This window comes from Camellia sinensis, chromosome 7 (genome assembly GCF_055761805.1).
Source record: "Camellia sinensis isolate YWXY chromosome 7, ASM5576180v1, whole genome shotgun sequence".
Lineage (NCBI taxonomy): Eukaryota > Viridiplantae > Streptophyta > Magnoliopsida > Ericales > Theaceae > Camellia > Camellia sinensis.
The window spans coordinates 195,475,940-195,501,514 of NC_138967.1; the positions used below are offsets into that span (position 1 = coordinate 195,475,940).

Genomic DNA, 25,575 nt, shown 5'->3' on the forward strand with positions numbered 1-25,575 from the left:
TTGCATTATTGATGTTAATTCATTTTTGTTTTCTTGGAAATGTGTGGATTGTAACGTTCACATTTACCTACATAACATCAGTCCAGAGCCACATTGTCGTACTATTAAGCCTCTCACTAACAACCTATAACATTAGCACCAAACACCAACCACATAACATAACATAACATTGACACAGCCCGAGCCCGACAATCCCCAACAATTAACAGCCATTACCCCCTACTACCACCAAACCTCACCAACACTTTCAAGCATACATCCTCCTGCTAGCCTCCAACATTACAAAATACACACACAATCATACAAACATTAGCTACAACACCATGCGTCTGTTACATTACATACATGCACGTCACATTTGCAATCACTTGTAACACCCAAACCCGTGAAAATATTACAACATTAACCAATAAAACTATGTGTCTGTCACATTATGAACATGCACAACATCACATTTGCAATCAATGGTAAACTCCAAATCTATGATGTGAATAAGATCACCTAAAACCCTACATGACACACCAATTAAACAAAAGTCAATTTCGAGTATCAACTTTGATGTCATATTGTTCCACAAACAACCAAACTAACATTGAAGACATTCATACTTGTTATTATCGCATTAACACACGATCAACGATGTCGTCAACGGATTAATTTTAAATTGTCGACGTTACGTCATCAATATTAATTGTACTCCAAGATGTTTGATTGCCCACGCCAGTTTGCCTTTGTAAATTTGATAGAAGGGGTTTTCATGAGTTTTTTATGATTTTTTAGGGGGTTTTGTAATGTTATTCGAGGAATAACGAATTATGAGTGTAATGTTCCCAAATCTATTGTTCAACTCACACAAACTGATGATCAACACTGCAACATCATCAAGGAAACGTTGACGTTCCTATTTTTGAGCTTCCATTTTGTTCATAATGAAGGGAAAATGAAAAAAAATGATATAGTACACTTTTGAATTTTTTGGTAACTATAACATCACCTAAACAACCAATATATCCCTCCAAACATCCTATCCATGAGTTATATTCGTGGGCTCGAGTGTAATTAACATTGATATAAATGTTTCAAACTATCTAAACTTGGGATTTATTAGTGTTTCCTCAAAAATATTATTAATATCTGTTTTGTTTATATAAAAATTATGTAAAGCATTTTAAGAGTTCGTTTGAGATATGGGTTGACTTTTTATTTTTTGATTTTTGATTATTTTAACATGGGGCTAAAAAGTCTCGTTTGAAATATGTTTTTTTTACTTTTGTGAAAAAAAAAATGAAATGATTATAAATTGTATGTAATATTTTATCATATTTAATTAAAATAATTAATTTTATTCCATGTAACTATTTTAGTCCAAACTTGCTTCCCAAATGGAGCCAATATGCTTTATTTGTTTTATTTGTTTTTTGTTTTGTTTTGTCTTTTTTTTTTTATAAAAAGATTTGTTTATTTATTTTAATCTAATAAAATTTAAAAATAAAAAATAAAAAATAAAAAGTGCTTGCGCCTGTACCTACACCCTCACCCACACACCGCGTGAGTCTGTGCGTCAACCCTCTCTCTCTCCACTTTCTCTCTCTAAAACACTCAACGCTTTGCCGTCTTTGTCAAATTGTGTTTTGTTCCTTCCTTCGTCAAACACCCCACTGTCTAGTTCCCATCTCTCTCTCTGTCTCTCTCTCTCTCTCTCCCCATCAGTAGCAAACTTCCATAGCTTTTGAAACTATTTTTCTTTCTTCTTCTTATTTTATTTTATTTTTTTCATTCCCACTGTACTGGCCTCTACAGGCACCATCCACAAAGAATTTGTGCCTCACATTTTCTTTTAAATTTTTAAATTTTTTTGGAACATAGGAAGCTATTCTCTCTCTGTCTCTCTCTCCCTCTCTCTCTCTCTCTATCTCTTTGTGTGTCTCAGGCTGAGAGTAGATTAGGGTTTGGTTTTCTTTAGTGGGTAATTTAGCCCTGAATTGGGTAGGGCTAGAACTAGAACTTTCCCTTTTTTTTTTTTTTTTAAATTGATTTTCTGGTGCTGCAATATATAGTTAGGGAGTTATGGTGAGGAGACATGGATGGCAACTGCCAGCTCACACCTTTCAGGTTTGGTTCACTCTCTCTTCATTTGTGTAAAAAATTCTGATTAGGGTTTTTGCTCAGTTAAGTAATTTCTTAATGTGGGTAGTTGTTTTTTGATGGTAGAAATGGGGAAAGGTTCCCTGTTTTCTTTGTGGATTTTGAGTTTCACATTGTGGGTGAGTACTGAAGTAGTTGTTGAATTCACATGGTCAAAATTACTTGCTGCGTGGTGCTTTCTTACAAATTACAACGTGATATTAGTTAGTTTGTATTGATGACTTTAAATTTGGGCTTTTTTACTTGATAAATTATGCTCAAATTCCAAGAGAATGATTGGATGTTGTGTGGTCTTTGAAGTTGTATGTTTGATTTAGTTATTCTAACTTTTCATATCTGAACATGTTTCAGCTCAAATGGGTACACTTTGTACTAAATGTAGTGTGCACATCTTCTTTTTCGAACTTCTTTGGTTGTATATGTGTGTGTGTATGTAAATATGATTATGCTTTCTGAAATCATGAAAATATTTAGAGGTTCTCCTTGCACGCTTGAAAGATCTTGCTTGTTTTTGTTTGCTTTCTATCAGTGATTTGTCTCCATATTCCATAATGTTCTTTTGTGTCCTTTTGCCTACTTATTATCAAATTTTACAGTTGAGTTCTTGTTCATGGATGTCTGTTAAGTTGCCCAATAGATCACTGTTGCTGCATGCGGTTAGTTTACATTGTTTCAGCATTATTTTTTGCTCTAATACTGCTCTGAACGTGCTTGTCTTATTGGCTGTGTCATGGAAATGAGATTAATGCATTGTGTTTTGTGTAGCATTTTAGATTCTTTCCACGTGTTCATTGTCGTACCCCCCCTCTTTTTTGCTGTGAGGGGGATTGTAGATTGACACGGTCCTCAAGGATGGTCCTCAGAAGATGGTGAACTGATATCGTTTGTCAAGTCCACTGTTTGCTAACCAGTCTACGCACTGGTAGACCTCCATATAACAATCGGTCATGAGGCAATATCGAGGGATTTAAATCATTTTTTTTACCAAAGATTTATGTGGGTGCATGGTATTTGTTTTTGTTGATCACCTGCTCATTCACCTAGGGATTTATGGGGTTTGATTTTGGTTTTATTTGGGTTGGATTGGGTTTGCCGTAAAGATGTTGTCGGTGTTTTGTTTAGTTTGTGTGGAGGCAGAGTGGGGAAGCAGAGGAGGAGGGCCTTTTGTGATTAGCTCCATTACGTTTGATGTGGCTCATTTGAAGAGAGTGTAATAGGAAGACCTTTTGAGGAGTTGAACAACCCTTTTAAAGGCTTGAGAGGTTCTTTTTGTTGGTATAGTTAGATTCTAGGGAAGGTTATACCTAACATGGATAATTTTGTGGGCTTGGTGGATTCTCTTCATTTGTAGGAACGAAGTACATTGTGACCCTAGTTTTACAATACTTATTAACTAATGACTAAAGTAAACAAATCCAGATCCTTTAAATATATATATTTTAATAATATTGTGGATGTGTAGAGCTTGATGTTTATGTTTTGCCTTTTTTGAATTTTGATGTTGACAAAAAAAAAAAAAAAAAAAAGAAAAAAAAACCCTTGAGAATAGCACTTGGCTATTCATGCAAAAAAGGAGAAGAAGAACAAGTAGAGGAAAAGAAGGAAAGAGATGCTTCACCCTCAAAAGGGTTGGGCATATTCACACAAACACAATATCAAATTCTAATAACTCCATTTCTCATATCAAATTCACATTGTAAGGTGCTAGACTTTCATATTCCTATAAGATTACAAAATTTTGACAGATGATAGACTTCCCATATTTCTATAAGCTTAAGGAATTTTGACCAATTAGAATATTCTAGAGCTAACAAAGACTCCACAGAATAAAACTTAAACTAACCCTAAACACGATAACATAATACTTCATGTGAAATTCAGATTTACCTTCTTTTTTTTTAAAATTTTTTTAAAATTTTTCCCCTCTTGTCATCACTGATTCAAAACCCACCATTTCTGCCTCTAATATTAACTACATGATTCTAATAAGATTTTTGTTTGCTTGTTTGTTTGTTTTGTGTGTTTTTCTTTGCATTTATTTTTGATCAAGTTGTTTTATAATCGAAGTTATTGTGATGTGGGGTTCTCTATGAGTTTTAATATGATAGCCTAAACTCAACTTAGAATGAAGAAATTATGACGTGGCTTTTGTGAAATTCTATTGTGTTGATGATGGAAATTATTCTTATCTCTGGGCATTCATTTCATGTTTAGATTAGATATAAAAGCTGCTTCTGCAGTAACTTATTATACTGATAAACGGAAATTGTTTATCTCCCTAAGTACTTATTAAGATATATTGTAGAAACTATTTTCTGTGCACTACCATAGTCACAAAGATAGCCTCATGGTGGTTTTAACATCACTTGATTACGGTTTATCTTTTGCATTGATTTCAGGTCCATGGTTTATGTATAAACATGTTTTTACCCCCTCTCCCACTAATGACATGATAACGACATCTATTGAAGTGTCTATTTTGAGTTATTTTTTTACACTAATGGAGTTGGCCATCTTATCGATTTTATGTTCGAAAGTGTTTGCGTTTTCATTTTAGCGCATGATTATTTGTTAAAATTTGTTCTTTTTCTTTGGTAGGTTGTTGCAATTACCGTATTTTGCTTGTTGGTTGTCGCATTCTATGCTTTCTTTGCCCCTTTCCTTGGAGGCCAAATCTGGGAGTATGCCTTGTTTGGCACTTATTCGCTGGTGGTAAGTGGATTTATTTGATTTGAATTATGGGCTTGCGCTTTTAGCATTTATTTTTTCAATAGCATTTGGAAAATGAATAGTTGATCTTGGAATTAGTTCTTATGAATTCCATCTATTTTATACAAGAAAAGCAAGACCTATTTATACAAGTTTTATAATTCCTTTCAGCATGCTTCCTTTTTTAAGGGGGGAAAAAAAAGAAGAAAGAACGAAGAGAAATTAATCATGACATACTTTTTCATGAAATAGTTTGACGGTTCAATTCTCATTCATCTCGTGCTTTCTTTTGTGTTATTATGTTAATAGTGCCAACTACTGCTATCATATTCACACAACTTCATTATTATGATTATTACTATTTTTTGGGGGTGGAGGGAGGAGCTATGAAAATCGTAATGACATGTAAAGGACATGAAACTAATTGGATTCAAATTTGGGTCTGTCTGGAAAGGAGATAGGAGGACCATAGGCCACTAGGATGTCTCCTTTGGAATGATACAACTTCACTCAACAGCCAGAGAACTCCAGATTAAAAAAATAAGAAAAATTACATTTACAGTAATAATAATAATAAAATACCACTAGTGAGCCTTAAGAATAGTAGTCCAAGAGAGAGATATAAGAACAGTATAGAGTAACCTCATGGTCTCAAACTCTCGGCTCTATCCTGACATGCATAGCCTTCATATGTGATGGTGTTCCTCTTCTTATGGTATTGCAGGCACTGCTTGTTTTCATTCTTTATGTTCGGTCTACTGCAATTAACCCTGCAGATCCTGGAATTATGTCTAAATTTGATTTTGGTTATAAACCCAATTCAAAGCTCGAGCTCTCGACCAACTCTAGAAAATTTAATGAACTTGGCACTGCAACACATTCTTCTCCATCATCGGCTAGAAGTTCCATGACAGGAGTAAACTCTGTCAGGAAAGGTTCAGAAGAACAGACGAGGATCGATATGCAGATGGAACCCCCTAGTGGAAGATCATCATGTCATATTGTTGGAGGAATTTTATGCGCAGCATTTGTACATGAAGATTGCCGCAAACAAGATGAGGCTGCTGATCAACAGGGCACAGGTGAAGATGCTTTGTACTGCACATTGTGCGAGGCTGAGGTATTTTTTATTCTTGATCATCCATATATAAAACTTGAAGTCTTTAAGCCTCTTTAGTTGTATTTCAAGAATATGCCTTTAGTGAAACAACTTAGACCGCCTTACCAAACTTTATGATCAATGTAATAATGGCATCTAATCAATACCAACTTTGCCTCCACTCAACTGTGACATTGAAGGCTATAACCTGCATTGCCAGCATCCATCTACGGCCTCACCCTCTCACCTGCTTCACCTCAAAGCCTTATCATTATCACTCCATTGTGGATCCACACTGTCACCATAGAACTGCTTGATTGCTTATCTTCCCCGTATGACCCTTGCTTGTTATCTTTGCCAGCTGGAGCTTAACCCAAGTGAATTGCAAAATGACAGGAATGTGGGTAGAAAGATTTCCCATAGGAGATTCAACCACGTTTATACTCCTTTGTCTGTGTCTTTGTGCTGCATATCAATCTTTTGCATACACTTGCTTTTGAATGATTATAGGGGTTTATGGTACCAATACAAAAACTTGATTGCTAATTGTGTTACATTTGCTATATTTTGGGAGATTGGTTGGAAATGAATACTAGGATTTTCAATGATAGATTTTGAGGGGTCATGGGATAAGATGTCATATATCTTCCTTTTAGGTGTCAATTGAATCTTCTTTTAAGGGTATTCCATTATTTCTGATTAGTAGAGATTGGCGAGCCGTTATCAATTTAACTTCCTTTTCCTTGCGTAATTACTTTCTTCTCCTCTTGGAATAAAATTTTCTCCCTTTTTCTATTCTCTTTATGCACTGTGAACGAAATATATCGATGGTGTCTATCCTGGCCTTTTTAATTTACACTAGATGCATTTCATGCTGCAGGTGCGCAAGTTCAGCAAACACTGTAGAAGTTGTGATAAATGTGTGGATGGATTTGATCACCATTGTCGGGTATATTCTGGACTGTTCCTTGTGCTATATGCAGAACAGATCTTAGCTAAGATGTTTGTAATATTGTCGTGGAAACTAATTGCATCATATTCGATTGTTGCAGTGGCTCAACAACTGTGTAGGGAGAAAAAACTACCTAACTTTCATTTCTCTTATGGCCACTAGTCTCGTTTGGGTATGTTTTGGACTACTTGTAGTTTTAGAAATAAATCTCTTGAACTACTATAATGATCTCTCTCTCTCTCTCTCTCTCTCTCTCTCTCTCTCTCTCTCTCTCTCTCTCTCTCTCTCTCTCAGCTTGTTATTGAAGCTGGAGTTGGTATCGCTGTTCTAGTGCGGTGCTTTGTCCATAAGAAAAGCATGGAGGCTGATATAGTTGATAGACTAGGGCATGGTTTCTCTCTTGCTCCATTTGCAACTGTTGTGGTATATATCTCAATTTAAGCATGTTTTGAATCAAAGCTGAAAATTGATAATTCTTTGTATGAAATTACCCAGACTTCTCAAGGTAGTGATTGAATTAATTTGGTGCAGGCTGTTTGTACGGCAGTTTCGATGCTGGCATGTGTACCCTTGGGTGAACTTTTCTTTTTCCATATGATACTGATTAGAAAGGTGAGTGTGGACTCTTTGGCTATGCTTTGCTTTTCTTGTTTACCAACCACACATTGTCTAACCAAATCCAATCTCTCTTAATATATTCCTTTTTTGTGTTGTCAAAGAGTTAAACAATGAAATGGATGGCGAGTGCCTAATCGAATTGATCGGGTCATATCACTCCATTTGGTCACTAAGAAATGGTGGACTTGGATAGAACTTTGTAATCATATTGTTATGATTAGATTCGATGGCTGTGAAGTCCAACTTGTTATACCAAATGGAGCATGGCGCAAAAATAACATGATCAGGAGAAAATTATAGAAAAACGAAGATGCATAAATAACATGATCAGGAGAAAATTATAGAAAAACAAAGATGCATAAATAACATCTATCTGAATGTTTTTGAGTTTTTTATTTTTTTGTTTAAAATTCTTGGTTCTTTCTTTGATGACTTCATTACATGAATTAGGGTATTACAACCTATGAATATGTTGTTGCAATGAGAGCCATGAGTGAGGCACCTGCAGGAGGGTCCGTAGATGAAGAATTGGGAAATGTGTTGTATTCTCCAACAGGGTCTGCTACAACTGGCTTCAGTGGTGGAAGTTCTCTGGGCCTGCAGTACAAGGGGGCGTGGTGCACCCCTCCTAGGGTGTTTGTTGATTATCAGGTATAAATTTTTGGTTGTATATGTTTATGTATAGAAATACAAAATCAGAAGCAGGAACATTTGATCATGAGAAAAAAACATATTGTCCATCTAAGAAGTACAGGCACTTCTAAGAAGGTAGCGTCTCATGTCTGTATCCAACATGTTTCGAACATGGAGGCTCGTTGGACACTTACTACACGTTATCAAACACTTGCAAATGTATCATGTTATTATTTTAAATTGTTTGACTTGGACAAACTTTGAAACAAAACTAATTATTTGTTTGAACAAAAAATGATAAAAGAAAAGACAATGTAGATTTAATGGATTTATATATGTTTTATGTCAGATGTATTTGTGCATGTTCCCCGCATGTCGTGTCTTTCATTTCTTGAAAATTATTATGTTGCATGTCCTGTCACTTGTCTGAATCTTCTTAGTTGTCCATCGTTCAGTCCATGTCTATGAGGTGGGATTTTTGACATATGAAGCATGCACAACTGAAGTTGCAAAGCTTGACCACTGACCGCCTTCATAATTTAATGGGTAGTTTAGAAAAGAAAAATACGATGAGCGGTTGTTGGAAAATTTGTTTCATATTTTGTTTTCAGCATTTTGCTTAATAAGTTCAATTTGTAATTATCCCAATTGTTTATTGCCTTTATACATCCTAATTATATCATAGTTATTGTTAGTTCACCGATTGTCCCAAAAGTTGTTAAAAAATGGCAACATTGTATATCAATCCTTGTTAACATCCTCTTCATGTAACCTTGTATTGTACTTGGATAGGCTAACAAATGAATACACAAACAGAACCGAACAAGGTGTGCAAGCACATACGAAATAAAGTACACAAAATAGCAGGATAATGATTGCATATGAGACTTGAACCTAGGACGTCTTAGAACCAAAACTTTGATATTGTCGTAGAACTTCAATTGTTACAAAAGTTTGAGCTTTTGGAACCAAAATAATGTCATAACTAACATTACAATGAGTCATAACCAACACCACAATGTATATTAAGCAAATTTCTCAACAATGTATATCACGCCATCTTAATTAATACGGGACACTCTGCTGTATAAGACTAAAGCTCCTTGAATTTTCCAATTTATTCGCAAGAATTTGAGATGCAAATACACTTGCCAAAAGGAAAAAAAAAAAGAAAAAAAAAAGATGCAATTACATGCTAATTTTCCTCATACGTCATGCCTTACCTTGACTGAATTTTACTACCATCAATATTTTTTTATTTTCCCCTATATTTTTTTTTTTTTTTGAATGGAGGAAATTTTTTTTTTCCCCTGGTTATTATGAAATTCTTGCTGTATTTGTTGCTACCAACTAGACTCCCTCTGCACGCACCTGATAATTTTGTTGGTCTTAAAATTTTTATTGCTGAATGCTGAATTAACAAGCAAACACAAGCCATGGGTAAAAGAACTGCATGCTTTTTGCAGTCTTTTCCTTTTGCTATTGAAATTGTAGTGCTGACACGGGAAAAAAATTAGACTTGATCGAGGGATAACTGTATCTTATTTCGGATCTGTCTGTTTCAGGAAGAAGTTGTACCTCACTTGGATCCTGGAATGGTCCCATCAACAGTTGACCCTGATGCAGCTGGAAACAAGTTACCTAAAAGGCCAGTTCGGATCAGTGCTTGGAAGCTTGCAAAGTTGGATTCAAATGAGGCTGTGAGAGCTGCAGCAAAAGCCAGGGCATCCTCATCTGTACTACGACCTGTTGACAATCAACGTATGCAAGATCCTGAATTGAGCTCTAGCGGCAACTTGAGCGTGAGAAGCAGTGTGAGCACTGACATGGGTGGAAACAAAGACGCCAAGAATGAATTCAAACTCTCTCCTTTGAGAAACTCTTTTGGTCCGAGTCAAGGTAGCCGAGATGAATATGAAACCGGCACTCAAAGCGTTAGTAGCTTCAGCAGTCCAAGTCACGTTCATGACTCGGTTACCCTAAGTCCCCTTCCTCAGGCTCATGGTTTGAGCCATTTTAGTGCGGTGGCTGGTTCAAAACCTAGCTTTGTTCAAGACCGTCCGACCCAAAGTTCAAGGGAAGCTTTCCCTAGCATTATCAGCAACCCAATATCCCATATATCTGCCGGATTTGATGAAAAGATCGTGCAAAGGCGGAGTAGCGCTGGTGATCCGTTATTGCACTCTGGTCCGGCTACTTCTCTCCTCAGAGACATTAAAAGGACTTCAGTTGTTTGGGATCAAGAAGCTGGAAGGTATGTTTCGGTTCCTGTATCAGCTTCAGAAGCACGAGGCAGACCATCCTGGCAGACTATAGCATCAAACCCTAATATTGAAATAAGTAGTTCTGATCGAAGGCCTGTTGTTCTGCCTCGAGAACCCTCATCATCTGTTGCCAAGGCTCCGTTAGAGCAGTCGGAGAAGCTGATGTACACAGGGGAGTCTATTTTCTTTGGGGGACCACTATTGAGTGTCCCGGTTAGGGATCGTTTGGGAAATGAGAAATCGGGGTTGAGACTGGGCCAAGATAGGGTGGTGCTAAACTTGCCTCGGGAATCGACCTCTAACCCCCTTAGGAGTAGTGGGGTTTTTGAGCTGAATCCTCCGGCTGGATCATCAGGTTTGAAAAATAAATAGGTCATAACTCAAAACATGCGAATGAACTAATGTTGTGAAATTTCTCGCTTTTTTAGAGGGGGGTTGATGACCTACCCGAAGGCTGCAGAAGCTGAAGAACAAACCTTTGTTTGGAGCTACTACTTTTTACAACTTGGATTGGAACCTTGAAAGCATAAACAAGCCACTACATTCCCACTGAATTCGAATTGCCAGGTTGCAACGGTTTCGTTTCTGAGAAATTTCTCTGATTTAACACGTTGGTAACTAGATTGAAGGGTTTTGCATGATTGAGCTTCATCAAAAAGTTTCAAAGAGATTCAGCGGCATCGGGACTTTGGTATATGGCTTAGTGAGAAGCTCAAGCACTTTGTCTTGATTATGTTTATTGTAAAAAGTAAGAGCTAGTTGAGAGACAATTACTCATTTAATATGTTCTGCGGTTCTTCATTTATTAAGAGTACTACGTGATACTTCGGAATTTAATGGCTCTAGTTGAGAGAATTTCTTTTTCTTTTGGGAGAAAATTTCAGAAAAAAACTCCTCTGGAGGGTGATTGGAGAAGATGGCTAACAGGTTTGCTGGTTAAATCTGAGGCTTTTTCAAATTTTCTTTTAGTTATTCTTTTTCTTTAATTAAGATTATAAATTTTTTCTTTTTTGATTAGTAGTAATTTATAGTCTTGTTGGATTGAAGAGTTTGGAGAAAAAAGAAAAAGAGAAACAAAAGTTATATCTCTTGATACGATGATTGAGGAGCTGAGAAATGGAGAAAAAAAAGTGTGTTTGATTTAATTTTCTAAATTCAGTTTTTTGAAAATTAAAATTAAAATTAAAAATTTTTATTTTTTATTTTTTGTGTTTTTTTTATTTTTATTTTTAGTGAATATTTTTAAAATTTTAAATAATTTTTTTTTTTTTACTTTTTTAGATACATCTTACTTGTATGTATTTAAAAAGTAAAATATTTGTGAAAAAAATATTTTAAAAAATTAATAAATATACAAAAATATGAAAAATATATTGAATTTTTGTATTTTTGATATTTAGTGAATTTAGTAAAGATTTTTTTCTTGAAAATTATATTTTTTAAGTATATTTATATTAGGTGTATCTAAAAATTAAAAAAAAAATTATTTAGAATATTTAAAAAATTCTATAAAAACAAAAAAAAAAATACAGAAAAATAAGAAAATAGAATTTTTTGAAAAGTGTTTTCAAAAAAATTGGAACAAACATTATTTAAAATTCATTTTTTGTTTCTCACTTAAATTGGTGAGATTTTAATAATTAAAAAAAGCGAAAAAAGAAAAGAAAATTGTTGTTTATAAAATTTTCAAACTATTTAAATTGCTCATTTAAATATAAAGCATTGAAAATAAAAGAATATTTGCTCTCTTTCATTAATTGTTTATGCAAACAGAATGTAGAACTTACAATTATTTATTGAGTTTGCTTATGTTTATAATTTTTCTCATTTATTTTCTTTTCAGTTAGAAATTATAATATATTTTTTTTCTCACTATATTTCCAAAACGGATTGTAATAACTATTATTCAACGGATGAGGACATTAAAATTCCATCAATTATAAATAAAAATAATAACAAATAAAAAGAAGTCCAATAATTACAAAGAAAAGAGAAAAGAAGTTCAATAATTACAAAGAAGTGGAAGTATCTAAGATCACCATAGCTGCTTCCCAATTCGATTTGCCTTTTTCTTCTGCCACCATTGGTGACGATAGAATGTTGAATTGGACACAAAAGAACAAAAAGAAAAAACTGAGAAATTGGAAGACTTGTAGAAGTTGAAAAGTAATTTTAGGAAGGAAAATTACTCGGTGCTCCATGGCCACTATGTAGCCATGTCACCACCCAATTACCAATTGCCAACCTTTTATTATTCCATCAACAAAAATGTAAAAATGTGAGTGGTTCCAAACAAATTATCAAAATATTCCATGCAATATTACATAGGTATGACACCCTTATGGAGCTAAAAGCAATAAAATGGTGAATAATAAACAATACAATTAGTAGACAAGTAGCCATATGATCTTTCGGATTTATGTGATAATTTTTAGAACATCACATTTTTTACCAATCACAGTGGAATGAGGTACTATGCGGCGGTGCTTCGGAGCCGTGAATAACTTCTTGAAAGTAATAAATATTTGATATTCTTCTATAATATGTATTAACAATCTTATTAAAAATATAAGAAGTTAAAAATGATTGATTATTAAAAAATTAATTATATTTAAATATCGGATGATATTTAGATGTATGTTGTCAAAAAGCAATCTACATGGATCAAAATGATACTCTCGCCAAGATTTACATTTTGACCTCAAGAACTATAGTCAAAATCTTTGTTAATTTAAGCAATAAATCCCTGTTTGGCAAGTTGAGTTGGGATTAGTCAAAAAAAAAAAATCAAGGTTGTTAATAAAAATTCAAGTAGATATAACATTGTTCTTGACATATTTCATTGGGGGCCTAGATTCTCTCTAGTCCAATTTGAACCGAAGAGGTATTTGTTTGGACTAATGGGACTCATTACAGGTCTCATTTCAATAGTCTGAATAGTTTATTTTTAAAACTTTTAGTGTATATCATTGAAAAAAAAAAATCAAATCAATCTGATAATTGTAATATATTTATTTTATTTCGTATGTCTTAAAAAAAAATAGTTAATTTTAAAAACACACTCAACCTTGGTTTGGTATGCCAAAAAATTTGACTTTTTGGTTATTTTAGTTACAAAAAGATAAAATAGGCTAAAAAATCAATAAGATAATATCACATTCAAATCATAATCATTTTATTTTTTTTCTCACAAAGGTAAAAAAAAGCCAAAAAATCTATCTTAAATGAGATTTTTTAGACCCAAGCTAAAATAGTCAAAAAGTTAAAAAATTAAAAAATCAACCTACATATCAAACGAATCCTTAGTGTTTATTTTTTCAAAGACAAATATGATAAGTAAACATGTTATAATTATCAAAAAAAAAATAATTTAGAGATAAATATGATCAAATGAAGACACTATAATTATTTTAATCAACTTAATTTTTTTTATAAATCATATATATAAAAAGACTTAAAATATCAACCACTCAAATCATCGAAGCAGAGTGGTGACCCAAACAACACCTCTCCGGTCCATATCGAGAATCCAGCCCCTTTGACTTTGACACGTGGATCCCAGTCAGTTACGTACTCATTGTCCGGATAACAATAATGCAGTGATTTTTTGCCAAAATAATACAATCATTTTCTTCCATTTTTTCTCCGCACGCTTTGATCTCTATTTATATTCACATTCACAATCACATTCACAATCGATAGTAGTACTTCACTGACTAAACAAGAACAATAGAGAGAAACGATGATCATCAATCATCTCCTTCGATCTGTCATCCGAAGAACCCTCATCCAAACCCAGGTTTTCAGTGAATCCATACACACACTCTCAACTCACACTCGTATCCATAGATTTGTTATGTATATATGTTTGTCTGTATTATATTCTATGAATTTCTTCGTTATGTTGTGGATCATTGAACATTTCATACGGTAAATCTTTTCTTTCATGATTTGCTTCTCTAAATTTACTGATTTTCGTTCAAGCTGTGCAAGAATTGGATCCGAATTCACTATCTAACTTCAATTTGATGATATTCTTATAAAATTATCAAAATATATAATCAAGTTTGAGCTTTTTGCTGATTACTTTTTGCTGAATTTGATGATATTCTATAAATTTATCAATATATATATTTTCCCCTAATTTTGGGGGTTTAATTATCCGAATTTAATCTAATTTCATCTCATAAAATTTTCATGGATCAAAATCGAACAGCTTTATATATTTATTTATTTATTTTCTTTCTTTTTCTTCTTGATATCTACAGCTCCTAATACGTGTTTGACTTTTTATTGGTAAGGAAGAATGTTGGGTGGATGTTTTTAAAATGCTTTGTGATAAGGATAGGGTTTGGGTTGCTCAGCAATTCAATTTCTGGAATCAATGTCAATGAAGTTATAGAAATCTCAAGGCATTAATTATTGGGGAAACTACACCTCACTGGTGTTAGGAAAAAAAAAAAATTACAAAAAGGTGGTGAACATTATAAAAATTAATAATTAAAATCATAAACTTTTTCATTAATGTGTAATAATTTTTCAAAATCTATGCTGAATAGTAATTTCCCCTTAATTATTTTGGACTTCGTTTGGATCAAGGATTTGAGTGGGGAGGGACAGGTAAAAGCAAAGGAAAAAGTGAAAAATTTAGCTACTATTTAATTCAATTTTCTCTTCCTCTTTCCTTTTCTCTCCACAAATTTTTTTATCAAATCATGAATTTAAACACAACCTAGGTGTCGTGGTGGAATCATATGATCCAATAATATAATATTCAAAAATTCAATGCTGTAATAGATGGGTCATGTTAATTACATTGCTGTGCACAAATTTTAACAGGGATTTTTTTTTAATTAGCAGTGTTGTTAAAAGTTATTGAGGTTGTTGTGCAAATGGGCTTTTATCAAGATTGGTCCTTGAGAACCAAGTTAGGTACTACTGTTAATGTGCTCTAATGTGTGCTTTTGTGAATGACACGATTGTGACATTTTCAAATAAGAACAAATCTATACTGTATAGTGAGCCATCCTTCACCGCCACATCTTAGACATTAAACGATGATTATGCACTGCTGCATAGTGAAAGCTACTACTCTGGCACATGGAAACTGTCATGTATACAATCCATTTTTAGTTATGTGAATTTTGGTCAGATTTTGTTTGCAATATAAACTGTTCGGACGCCTCAATTCTATAATTGTCCCATACACATTATTGAAATTGTATATAAAGAGAGATGCAATTCATAATGGAAATAATCAATTTTGATGGAACATCCAAATGAATCCTTAATGTTTTAAGTACTATGCTTTAGTGCTGCCCCTCTCATCAGGCATATTGTACTTCTAATTTTGCAGGCTAGTTCGTACATAAAATATGTTGCAGCTTCTAAAAGTTTGCAGGAACATATACTTGGAGCTCCCTTGTGGGCCAGATGGAATAGTGCAGAAGCATCTGTGCAACAGGATATTTCAGCTACTGAGTTAAAGGATGATAAAGGGTATGCAATGTTTTCCTGTTTTCATCTCTTTCTGTCTACTTTTGGATGCCTGTGCATTTGATATGTGGTAGGTATAAGTAGTTTTGTCTTTTCCAACTCTTTGTGAAAGCTTGTGAGTGTACATGTTCCCATATGCAAATATAATTGTACATGCCAGTTACTATAGCTATTTTTCATTCTTAGGTTTAAGGGGCATAGTATGTTGGCACCATTCACTGCTGGGTGGCAGACTACTGATTTGCATCCTCTAGTAATAGAAAAGTCTGAGGTATACATTTTTCTATATTTTCCCTTTAATCTCCCTCCTTCTCTCGCTTTATTTTTTTTATATGGAGCTCACTATGTTACATGGACTCTAGTACGTACGGATATGCATATTACATGGATTCTCCTATTCCCCAAAATACCTGCGGGGCCGTGTCCACTGGCTATAAGAAGGGTAAAGTTTGGGATATGTGTCTAACACCCGTATCCAATTTAGACACTTGGATCCTCTAATTTTTCATGGTGTTTCAAGAAGAAACTCACATTCTCTAGTAAAGAAACTTTAAAAAAAATATGAAATCTTGCCCTGTCCTGGCGTCCATGGATATAATGACACAAATCTGACACTGCGAATACTCATACCGGATTGCTGAGTCCATGTAGCATAGTTTAGTATCATCCTCTTTTGTATTACTATCTGGAAGGCTGTTTTCTTTGGCCATGTAGAGCACACATAACTCACTTTTATTTATCAATTTTCTGTAGGGTTGCTATCTCTATGACACAAATGGGAAGAAGTATCTTGATTCTCTCGCTGGTCTATGGTGCACAGCTTTAGGTAAACCATCCTCTATGCCACTCCCCATCCCGTCCCTCAAACCATTTAATTGGCTTTTAAACATAGAATTTATGTTTCTTTCATTTATGTTAAATATATATTTTTAATTTTTGTGGAGATATGAATGCCAATATATGAAGTACATTCTACTAATGTTAACAGTGTACGACTCCATTAATGCTGAATATTCTAAATTAATAGTTGATGTTCCTTCACTATAACAATAAGCTATCAGGCCAAGTTGTATACAATACAACTGTCATTACATCAGTCCAAATGTAGAGAACTGTCGTTATATCAGTCCAATTGTATACAACTCTGTCTCCTAGAGATGAACTTAACAGGAAACTTGAGAAAATTGATAATTTAAGGCTAGATGTGGAGAAAGTTATTGGAGTCCTTCCAAGTAAGCTGAAGAGGTCATGCCAAAACCCAAAAAACCTTCTAGCAAGAACACAAATTAAAAAAAATCGAAAGCAAGGAGGTGTTGGTTAAAGGTTTTGTATGTATTTAGATGAACATGGTGTCCTTTTATGTATTTTCTTTGTGTCTTGTGAGATTTTGACTTAGCCTTTTGGGTTGAGAGGATTTCTTTGTAGGCTAGGTTTTGTGTGGTCTCTCATTGGAAATATTCTGACTCTTTTGGTTGTGTATTAAGCTTTGTTGTATATCTATCTTTTTTTGGTAATAAATTGCTTACCAAAAAAAAGAAATTTGCTTAGGAATGTAATCTCAAAGAAATTTTCAAACTCAGAAAGGAACTTATTTACTTCTGAAAGAAAGAAGACAAGTTTTCAGGGAATTTTTTCAACAATTAGCAAATTATAAAGTAAAATAGCCATGTCATTACCAAATGAATTGCATACTGCACTCCATAGCTGCTGCAGGCAATTAATTGCTCATTGCCTTTTGATAATAATATGAGGGCCACATGTTGGTCCATGCTTGGTTATCCATCATCTGCTTGTTACTTAGACTGTTCAAGATGTTTCAAATACCTTGCTGGATATGAGATGAGATGACATGGGTATTGGTATTAGATATCTGATTACCTTAATTTTGGACTTTCATGTATCCAGTGAAGAAAAAAAAATTCCACAGTAGAAAAGTTCCTGATAAATTCTCTTAATGCATTTTGTTTCTACATGGACTTGTCATAAGATATAAGTGCCTATTTAAAATTACTTTCATTCACAAATAAATCTAATGAAATTGGACACTTTGACAATTTAGTCATCTTCGTGTGCTTTCCAACTTACAAGTTATGTACATTTGATTACATCCAACAACTGGAAATGCAATTCTTCCACTATGCCATTGAAGTTCATGTGACTTTGTGTTTGGATTACTTGATGTGTCTTCTCAATTTCAATGGCTTCTGTACTTCTGGAAACATTCAGGGGGAAATGAACACCGTCTTGTTGATGCTGCAACTACACAACTAAAGACCTTGCCATTTTATCACTCATTCTGGAATCGTACTACAAAACCCTCTCTGGTATAATTGATGAATGTCCTTTTTTATTTCACATGATTATTTTTAGGCTTCGGGTTCCATTATCACTACACTATTATCTATTTATTTATTTTGCAAATCACATAGGATCTTGCGAAGGAACTTCTAGAAATATTTACAGCTTCCAAAATGGCAAAAGTCTTTTTCACAAATAGTGGATCGGAAGCCAATGACACACAGGTTTGCTTATTATTTGGATGCTGTTGCTTTGTTATTATTTTCTGGAGACTGCTAAATCCACATACCTATATGATGGATCTACAACCCTTTCTCTCTCTCAAGTGGGCACTACCATGTGAGAGACATGTAAGATGGAGGGATGTAAATCCAATGAAAGGGATCTGGATTTAAGAATTCCTTTTTTTCTTCTTATTTCATTACACTATGACAGGTAATATTTCACAAAATTTTCTCAACTGATATTGTAACTCAACTCGACAAGCCTTTTTCCTAGTAGTTATCAAAGTTACAATATGGATTGTATGATCCTACGATCTAGATCCCAACCTATCTAAAATTGGTACTATAGCAAAATAAAAAGTAGGACCAGTAGAACCACAGGTAGGATCGTTGGGCTGGTAATTTTTCACCTTATTTTAATATACATCATCATTGTCTGTGATTTTTCTCATCTTATTTAGAGTTTTACGTCTCTCAACCTGATTCAGCCTACAAGACCCTCTCACCAGATTCTACATAGGATCCAAATTTTAACAACCATGGTCCTAATTACTTGCAGTCAACTCCATAGATCCATTTCCTCCAGTTAATTCTATTCAAAGTCATATACTTTGTTAATTTAAGGTAATCGTATAATTTGTTGTCGCTTCAATCCATGTCCTCCTTGGCTATTTCTTTTATCTTCTTTCACATAGATCAAATCCATCCTCCTAAGTTCCTAATTGGTGGCTTGATGAGTCTATGATGCATATGACCATACCATCTCAAATGGCTTTCCCTTGTTTTTATCTTCAATTGGTACCCCTTCTAATTTCTTCTTATGGATTGATTTCTTGTTTTTTTTCTTTTCTTGTAACACCACTCATCCATCTCAACATTCTCATTTCAGATACATTCATTTCCTAAATATTTTTTATTTTATTTTTATGAACTTCCTAATATTTGGTTCCATACATCATAGCATGTCTTATAGCAATCTTATATCTTCAACTTAATATAAATTCTACCTTATGCACTCTTCTATTCATCTATCCCACTCTAGACACAACCTCCTCAATCTCCCCATCTTTATGAAAAGTGGCTACCCTTGGGTATCTCTTGCCCATTATGTTTGTCTATTTTTAGTTTTGTTAAAGTTACATATTATAGATATACATAATTAATACCTTAAGCAAGCTTAGAGAGGGGAGGAGTTGAACACAAGTAAAGTCATCCACAATATGAATATACTGATTTTATGGGAAAGGAAAGACCATGGGCAGCTAACCAATCAAGATATCAACTATACAAATTTGAGAAAAGAAAGAGCTTCTCTTCTTTGTGTTGTCATGTTTGTTCTGGTTGCCCAATTCTTGTTTCAGCATGCTTAGCATGAATCCATTATTATAAAGTTGTGACTGTATGTTTTACATTGGTAGTCAACCTGCCACAACTCTTCTCCTTTCTCCAGGCCTGGGAGAGGCTGTGTAAAAGATAAAGCACTAAGCACTGCATAGGATGATTTCTCTCAAGTCTTAACTCATGATTTTTGTTTGGTATGTAATTTTTTTAGGGAGAAACGTTACAGTCTTACTTTTTTCTTGGGTAAGTAAAATAAGTTATTGGAGTTAATGACTATGTATTTGAAGGTCATAAGCTAAATGCAACAGCTGCTTCGATAAACATACTACCATTTTAATAATATTGAAAGCTAAATCCAAACTTCAGAAGTGAGCAACCACCCTAATATCGATTGAGATGACTTCAAACGAGTAACATCCATACTGCCAAGGTTTCAGAAATGATAGTGGGAAAATTCCATTTTTCTGTTTGGTTGTAGGTTAAGCTGGTTTGGTATTATAACAATGCACTTGGAAGGCCAAATAAGAAGAAGTTTATTGCTCGATCAAAAGCGTAAGTCACTTGCTCAATTTGGTATTTTTTGCATTTTATCTAGGCATAACTCCAAAGCAATTTATTGTTGTTTCTGTGTTTTGACAGCTACCATGGGTCAACGCTTATAGCAGCTAGTCTTTCTGGGTAGGATACTTATTAACAATTAACATTATAATAAAAAAGATCAATTGCATTTCTTCTCTATGGGACTCATTGATTCCATTATTTTTATTTTATTTTAATTTTTGTACAGCCTTACTCCACTGCATCAAAAATTTGATCTGCCTGCTCCATTTGTGCTGCACACCGACTGCCCTCACTATTGGCGCTATCATCTTCCTGGTTTGATTTAGCCTTCTTAGTCTTGAGGTTTTTTGTCATGTTTTGTGATTCTAGAAAAATAATTAGCATAAGGATGCATGTGTCAGGTGAGACGGAGGAGGAATTCTCAACCAGATTAGCAAATAATTTGGAGAATCTTATCCTCAAAGAGGGACCAGAGACGGTAATCTGATCGAAATTAATATTTTCTGATTTAAATCATTTTACAACTAGAAAAGGTGGTTTGTGTTGCTGACATCATATGGTGGTTCATTTCAGATTGCTGCATTCATTGCGGAGCCAGTGATGGGTGCAGGAGGTGTGATACTTCCCCCTGCAACTTATTTTGAGAAGGTCTGTTATTTATATTTTTAATTTAAAAGTTTTGTGGCTAGAGAAGCGAGATGATTGAAATTACAATATTCACAACTCTTCTTTGGAAGGTGGAAGAACCTCCTCCTGTGTTATGAACAGGAACCCTACTCTGCAATGACATTAAGTTGTTGGAACACATTTAATATGCAGCATATGATTTCTTATTTTATATTCTGCTCTCTCTCTCTCTCTCTCTCTCTCTCTCTCTGTATTACACAATGCATATGGGACTCTAATTGGCATTTGTTTCTGTATATGATGCAGATTCAAGCTGTAGTGAAAAAATATGACATTCTATTTATTGCGGATGAGGTACTTTGGAGATTCTTTCACATCTTGAGTACTTTATCAAGTGAACTCTTTTGTTTCTGATCCATAGGCAAGACTCTTGCATTGTTGACATTTATGCCGTAGGTAATCTGCGCATTTGGGAGACTTGGAACAATGTTTGGCTGTGATAAATACAACATAAAACCAGACCTTGTCTCTTTAGCAAAGGTAGAATTAGACTATATTCAATACAGGCATAAAGTGCTTGCCAGCAAGATACTTGATTTTGACCCTTTGTCCTCAAATTGAGTTTGTCAGGCACTTTCTTCTGCATATATGCCTATTGGAGCTGTTCTTGTGAGCCCCAAAGTTTCAGATGTCATACATTCTCAAAGCAACGAACTTGGTATCGTCATGTACCTTAATTTCAATTTGTCCCGATTCTCCTTTCATTTATCTTTTTGTTATTTAATATTAGAGCATCTTCCGAATTCATTTTCTTATTAGGAAATTTTTCTCATGGATTTACTTATTCTGGGCATCCGGTGGCATGTGCTGTTGCATTGGAAACTGTCAAGATTTACAAGTATGTTCCTTGCACCTTAATTCCTAAGAATCATAAATATATGAAGTATTTTCATTGTCTGGCCACATTGATTTCAAGCTAGCATGACCAATCATAATTGTGAACTCAAACATTATTGCAAGAGGATGATTTGGACTATTTGATTTCACTCTATTGGGTGAGTTTATTTTTCTTTCTCCCTTCCAGGGAAAGTATTGAGTATAAGTATGCCATGTGGTCAAAGAATCTGAATCATCCCTATATAGATATGCTGTGTTTGATAGAGCCTATGACAGGCTGGTTCATGATTGATTCTGATATATTTTTGGATGTTGTGCTTGATGGTCTAGAATTTAGGTCCTCAATGCTAGAACATTCGCTTGGCATAGAAAAGTTAGCTGTAGAGAGAAAATAATAAGTTTTAATTGTGTGCAGGGAAAGAAATATTATTGAGCGAGTAAAGAGTCTTTCCCCAAAATTTCAAGATGGTATAAAAGCCTTTTCCAACAGTCCCATCATAGGGGAGGTATTTTTGTAACTTGAGTATTTATTCATGTTTCAGTACTATAAAGAGAAAATATGGTTACCAAATGCTTACTTATGTTTAGCTTTTTTAATTTTTCAGATACGTGGAACTGGCTTGATTATCGGGACAGAGTTCACAGATAACAAGTCACCTAATGAATCATTTCCTCCTGAATGGGGTTAGTTTAACTATTGGTTTTGTTTTCTTTTTTTAAAATTTATTTATTTACTTAATTGCTCTAATTTTTAATGGTTGAGGTAGAGAATCAATGCTTTTGGCACCTAAATATATATATATTTTTTAAATCATATTTTTCTTCTTCTAACAGAGCTTGATTATTGGTAACTCAGGGATAGGTGCATATTTTGGAGCAGAGTGTGAGAAGCATGGGATGTTAGTTCGTGTTTCTGGTGATAATATTATGATGTGTCCTCCATTTATAATCACACCAGATCAACTTGATGAGGTAAGTTTCTGTTGAGAAGAAAATAAAATATCCTCCATTTATGTGCATAATTTTTTTTATTTTTTTTTAAAAAAAAAAAACGATCCTATGTTTCACTAGAAACTTGATCCCTGAGAGTTCAGAAGTTTGTGGGTGGGTTATCAGACTTGGGTTTTGGAAGAATTGCTTCGCATGGCTGTGAAAATCTTGGTTTGTGATGTAGACCAGTTTATGATGTCAAAGAACATCGCTGTTTCAGTGATTCCTTTAGAATGCTAGGAACAGATAGCTGCTTTTTTTTTGGAGAAACCTTGATGGCATGAGGGGAATTTTATTAAAAATGAAAAAAGATACAAGAGAGGGGAACATATAACCTGACCCCTCTAACAAAAGCAAAACAAATGGAAAATAAAAATAAAAATAAAAATATACCTTTAGTGTCTCCATTTGATGGAGGCCTGGGAGGGATAGATTGGGCACATATTCTAGTTTCGGTGTAATTTACACAAAGTGATTGCCTTGGGTTTGAACCTACAATCTCAAAGTTAGTAGGCTTTTAGCAAATGAATCATTGGGCTTCCATAAAAACAAATGAAAAGAAAAAGAAATAACAGCCAAATGTCAATGAATCTTGGACCTATGTTATTAATTAAATCTTGAAAATTACTTTTTTTTTTTTTTTTTTTATAGTTAATAAGCATCTATGGGAAAGCATTGAAGGCTACTGAAGAGAGGGTGCAAGAACTCAAGGCGCAGTAGAAGTAGCAGTTGATAGCTGTGGATGATAATGTCGAAAAAAACGAGATGGTTTGATGTAAAGCAAACTCTTAATCTCTTTGTGAGACGTGTTATCTAAATAAAATCACTGAGTTGACTTTTTGTGTGCTGTTGATTTGGGTATTAAACATTTATGCCTTTTCCTTTTCTACTTTTACTCCATATTCTGATACAATGATCATTATTTGCTCGAGCCGTTGCAGATGAGATTGACCGGTAGAAGATACAATGTGAATGCCATAGAGGAAGTCAAAATATGTTATTTTTGAACAGATTTATTCACATCTCTTACAACCGACACAAACACAATCCTCTGTTTTTGGAGCTGAAGCAATTTGCTTAGCTTTACACACCCATCTTAAGGTATCATTCATAATACATTTGAGGGGCTGGGGTCAGTACTGGTAATGACAATGGCAAAAGGGAGGAGTTGTACACCGGGCTTAGTCAGATGGTTTTAGAAGATCCTGAACAAGAAGAGACAAAGATGCCTGATCTGAACACTAGTGGACTGGAAGAGATTGCTCAAATGAGTGTCTAGGCAACAAAGCCGAGGAGAGTGCAGTCAAGGATAGGATTGCAAATGAGCCGAGCTGAACTGAGCTTTGTTGAGCTTGAGCTCGGCTCGTTTACTTATCGAGCTCGAGCTGGACTCGATAAGTAACTTGGCTAAGCTCGTTAATATTAATGAAATTCGAGTTTGGCTCGACTTGATAATATTTTTTTAATATTATTTAAATAAAAAAATATTATTAATATTAGTTAATATATAAATAATGTATCTTTACTATTATTTATATATTATTTAATATATAAATAATATATTTATTATATAATTTAAATAAAGATAAACGAGCCGAGTTTGACAAATCAAGCTTATTTGGGTTCGAGCTCGGCTTGTTTAGTCGAGTCCTTAACGAGCCGAGCTGAGTTTGCTTATGAACAGTTCGGTTCATTTGCAATGTTAGTTAAGGATATTACTTCCTGAGGAGAGTGATCTGTGAAATTTAGGTTTGTTTTCTTCGAGCTTAATAGTAAAGGAAATAAAAAGTAAAAGCTAACGAAACCTCAGGAAACTTGAGAAGAAAATTGGGTGTAATTGATGCAACAACTCGATTGGCTCATTAGCGGCTGGTGGTGGCTGGAGCTAGTAGCAGAGGGAGGAGAGAGTGAAAACACTTTTTTTTGTTTCTTCCTTTTTTTTCCACTTTTTTGAAAGCAAAAACAATTCATCAAACAAGCTTTCAAATTAAAATATAAAAAAGAGGACAAAGAAAACAAAAACAGAAACAGAAACAGAAAAAAGCAAGGCCTAAACAGTGATTGGCGGTTGCAGAAAAACAAAGGGAAAATAACCTGTTAGTGGGGTCATGGGAAAAAAAATTACCAAGTGATAGACATTATAAATATTAATAAATATAAATATAATTATAATTTATTTTATTAATGTGCAATAATATTTGAAAATAGATAATTCCCAAAAGCAAAAGTGGAAGCTGGGAAAATAATTTTCCTACAAAGACAATATTTATTATTTCAAGGTAATATAGCACGGATATTAAAATTTTACAGTTAAAAGACCTTTTCATGAATACTCATATTTTTTTAAAGAAAAATATTAAATCAGTGAGACAGTCAAACATTATTTATATTTTTATGGTAATGCAACTTTAATGTGTGTAGTGTGTATGGTACAAATTCTCCAAGTATATGCTGCAAGTCCTCATCGTTTGTCAGAGTTACACCACAAAAAATTATATTTCTAGTGTAATAATTTTTACATTGTCCCACTGATTTGATATTTACATTTTCTTAATTGTATAGTATATATGCATGCATATTGTTGGCAAAAAAAAGCAATGACGGAGGAATAAGTATTAGCTAATTCACTGATAGCAACTACTGTAATACAAACGATGCAAGCATTATTCAGAATGATTAAGCGTAAAGCGTTTAAAGGTGAAGTGACCTTTTAAGTCCACT

At 34.0% G+C, this 25,575-nt stretch overlaps 2 protein-coding genes across 3 annotated transcripts; both read left to right on the top strand.

Annotated features, from left to right (window-relative positions):
• The first annotated feature begins 1,535 nt into the window (after window positions 1-1,535).
• LOC114281741 (putative protein S-acyltransferase 19) lies at window positions 1,536-11,257 on the top strand. The gene is made up of 9 exons (XM_028224298.2): window positions 1,536-2,112; window positions 4,744-4,857; window positions 5,579-5,974; window positions 6,834-6,902; window positions 7,006-7,077; window positions 7,200-7,328; window positions 7,437-7,517; window positions 7,974-8,174; window positions 9,722-11,257. The coding sequence occupies exons 1-9, from the start codon at window positions 2,068-2,070 to the stop codon at window positions 10,790-10,792; spliced, it is 2,178 nt and encodes a 725-aa protein (XP_028080099.2). The 5' UTR covers window positions 1,536-2,067; the 3' UTR covers window positions 10,793-11,257.
• Window positions 11,258-13,892: 2,635 nt separating this feature from the next.
• Window positions 13,893-24,366, top strand: POP2 (Pyridoxal phosphate (PLP)-dependent transferases superfamily protein). Of its 2 annotated transcripts, XR_014336664.1 has the most exons (20): window positions 13,893-14,219; window positions 15,777-15,919; window positions 16,103-16,187; window positions 16,670-16,742; window positions 18,143-18,240; window positions 18,346-18,438; window positions 20,258-20,331; window positions 20,419-20,457; window positions 20,567-20,655; window positions 20,742-20,818; window positions 20,914-20,988; window positions 21,274-21,321; window positions 21,424-21,507; window positions 21,598-21,685; window positions 21,787-21,865; window positions 22,280-22,370; window positions 22,470-22,548; window positions 22,721-22,836; window positions 23,506-23,629; window positions 23,796-24,366. XR_014336664.1 is itself a non-coding variant. In XM_028224297.2 (19 exons), exons 1-19 carry the CDS (start codon window positions 14,163-14,165, stop codon window positions 23,572-23,574), a joined length of 1,557 nt encoding a protein of 518 aa, XP_028080098.1. In that variant the 5' UTR covers window positions 13,893-14,162; the 3' UTR covers window positions 23,575-23,701. The 2 variants fall into 2 exon arrangements, 1 of the variants encoding a protein (XP_028080098.1); XM_028224297.2 differs by lacking the exon at window positions 23,796-24,366 and having other exon boundaries at window positions 23,506-23,701.
• The last annotated feature ends 1,209 nt before the right edge of the window (window positions 24,367-25,575 follow it).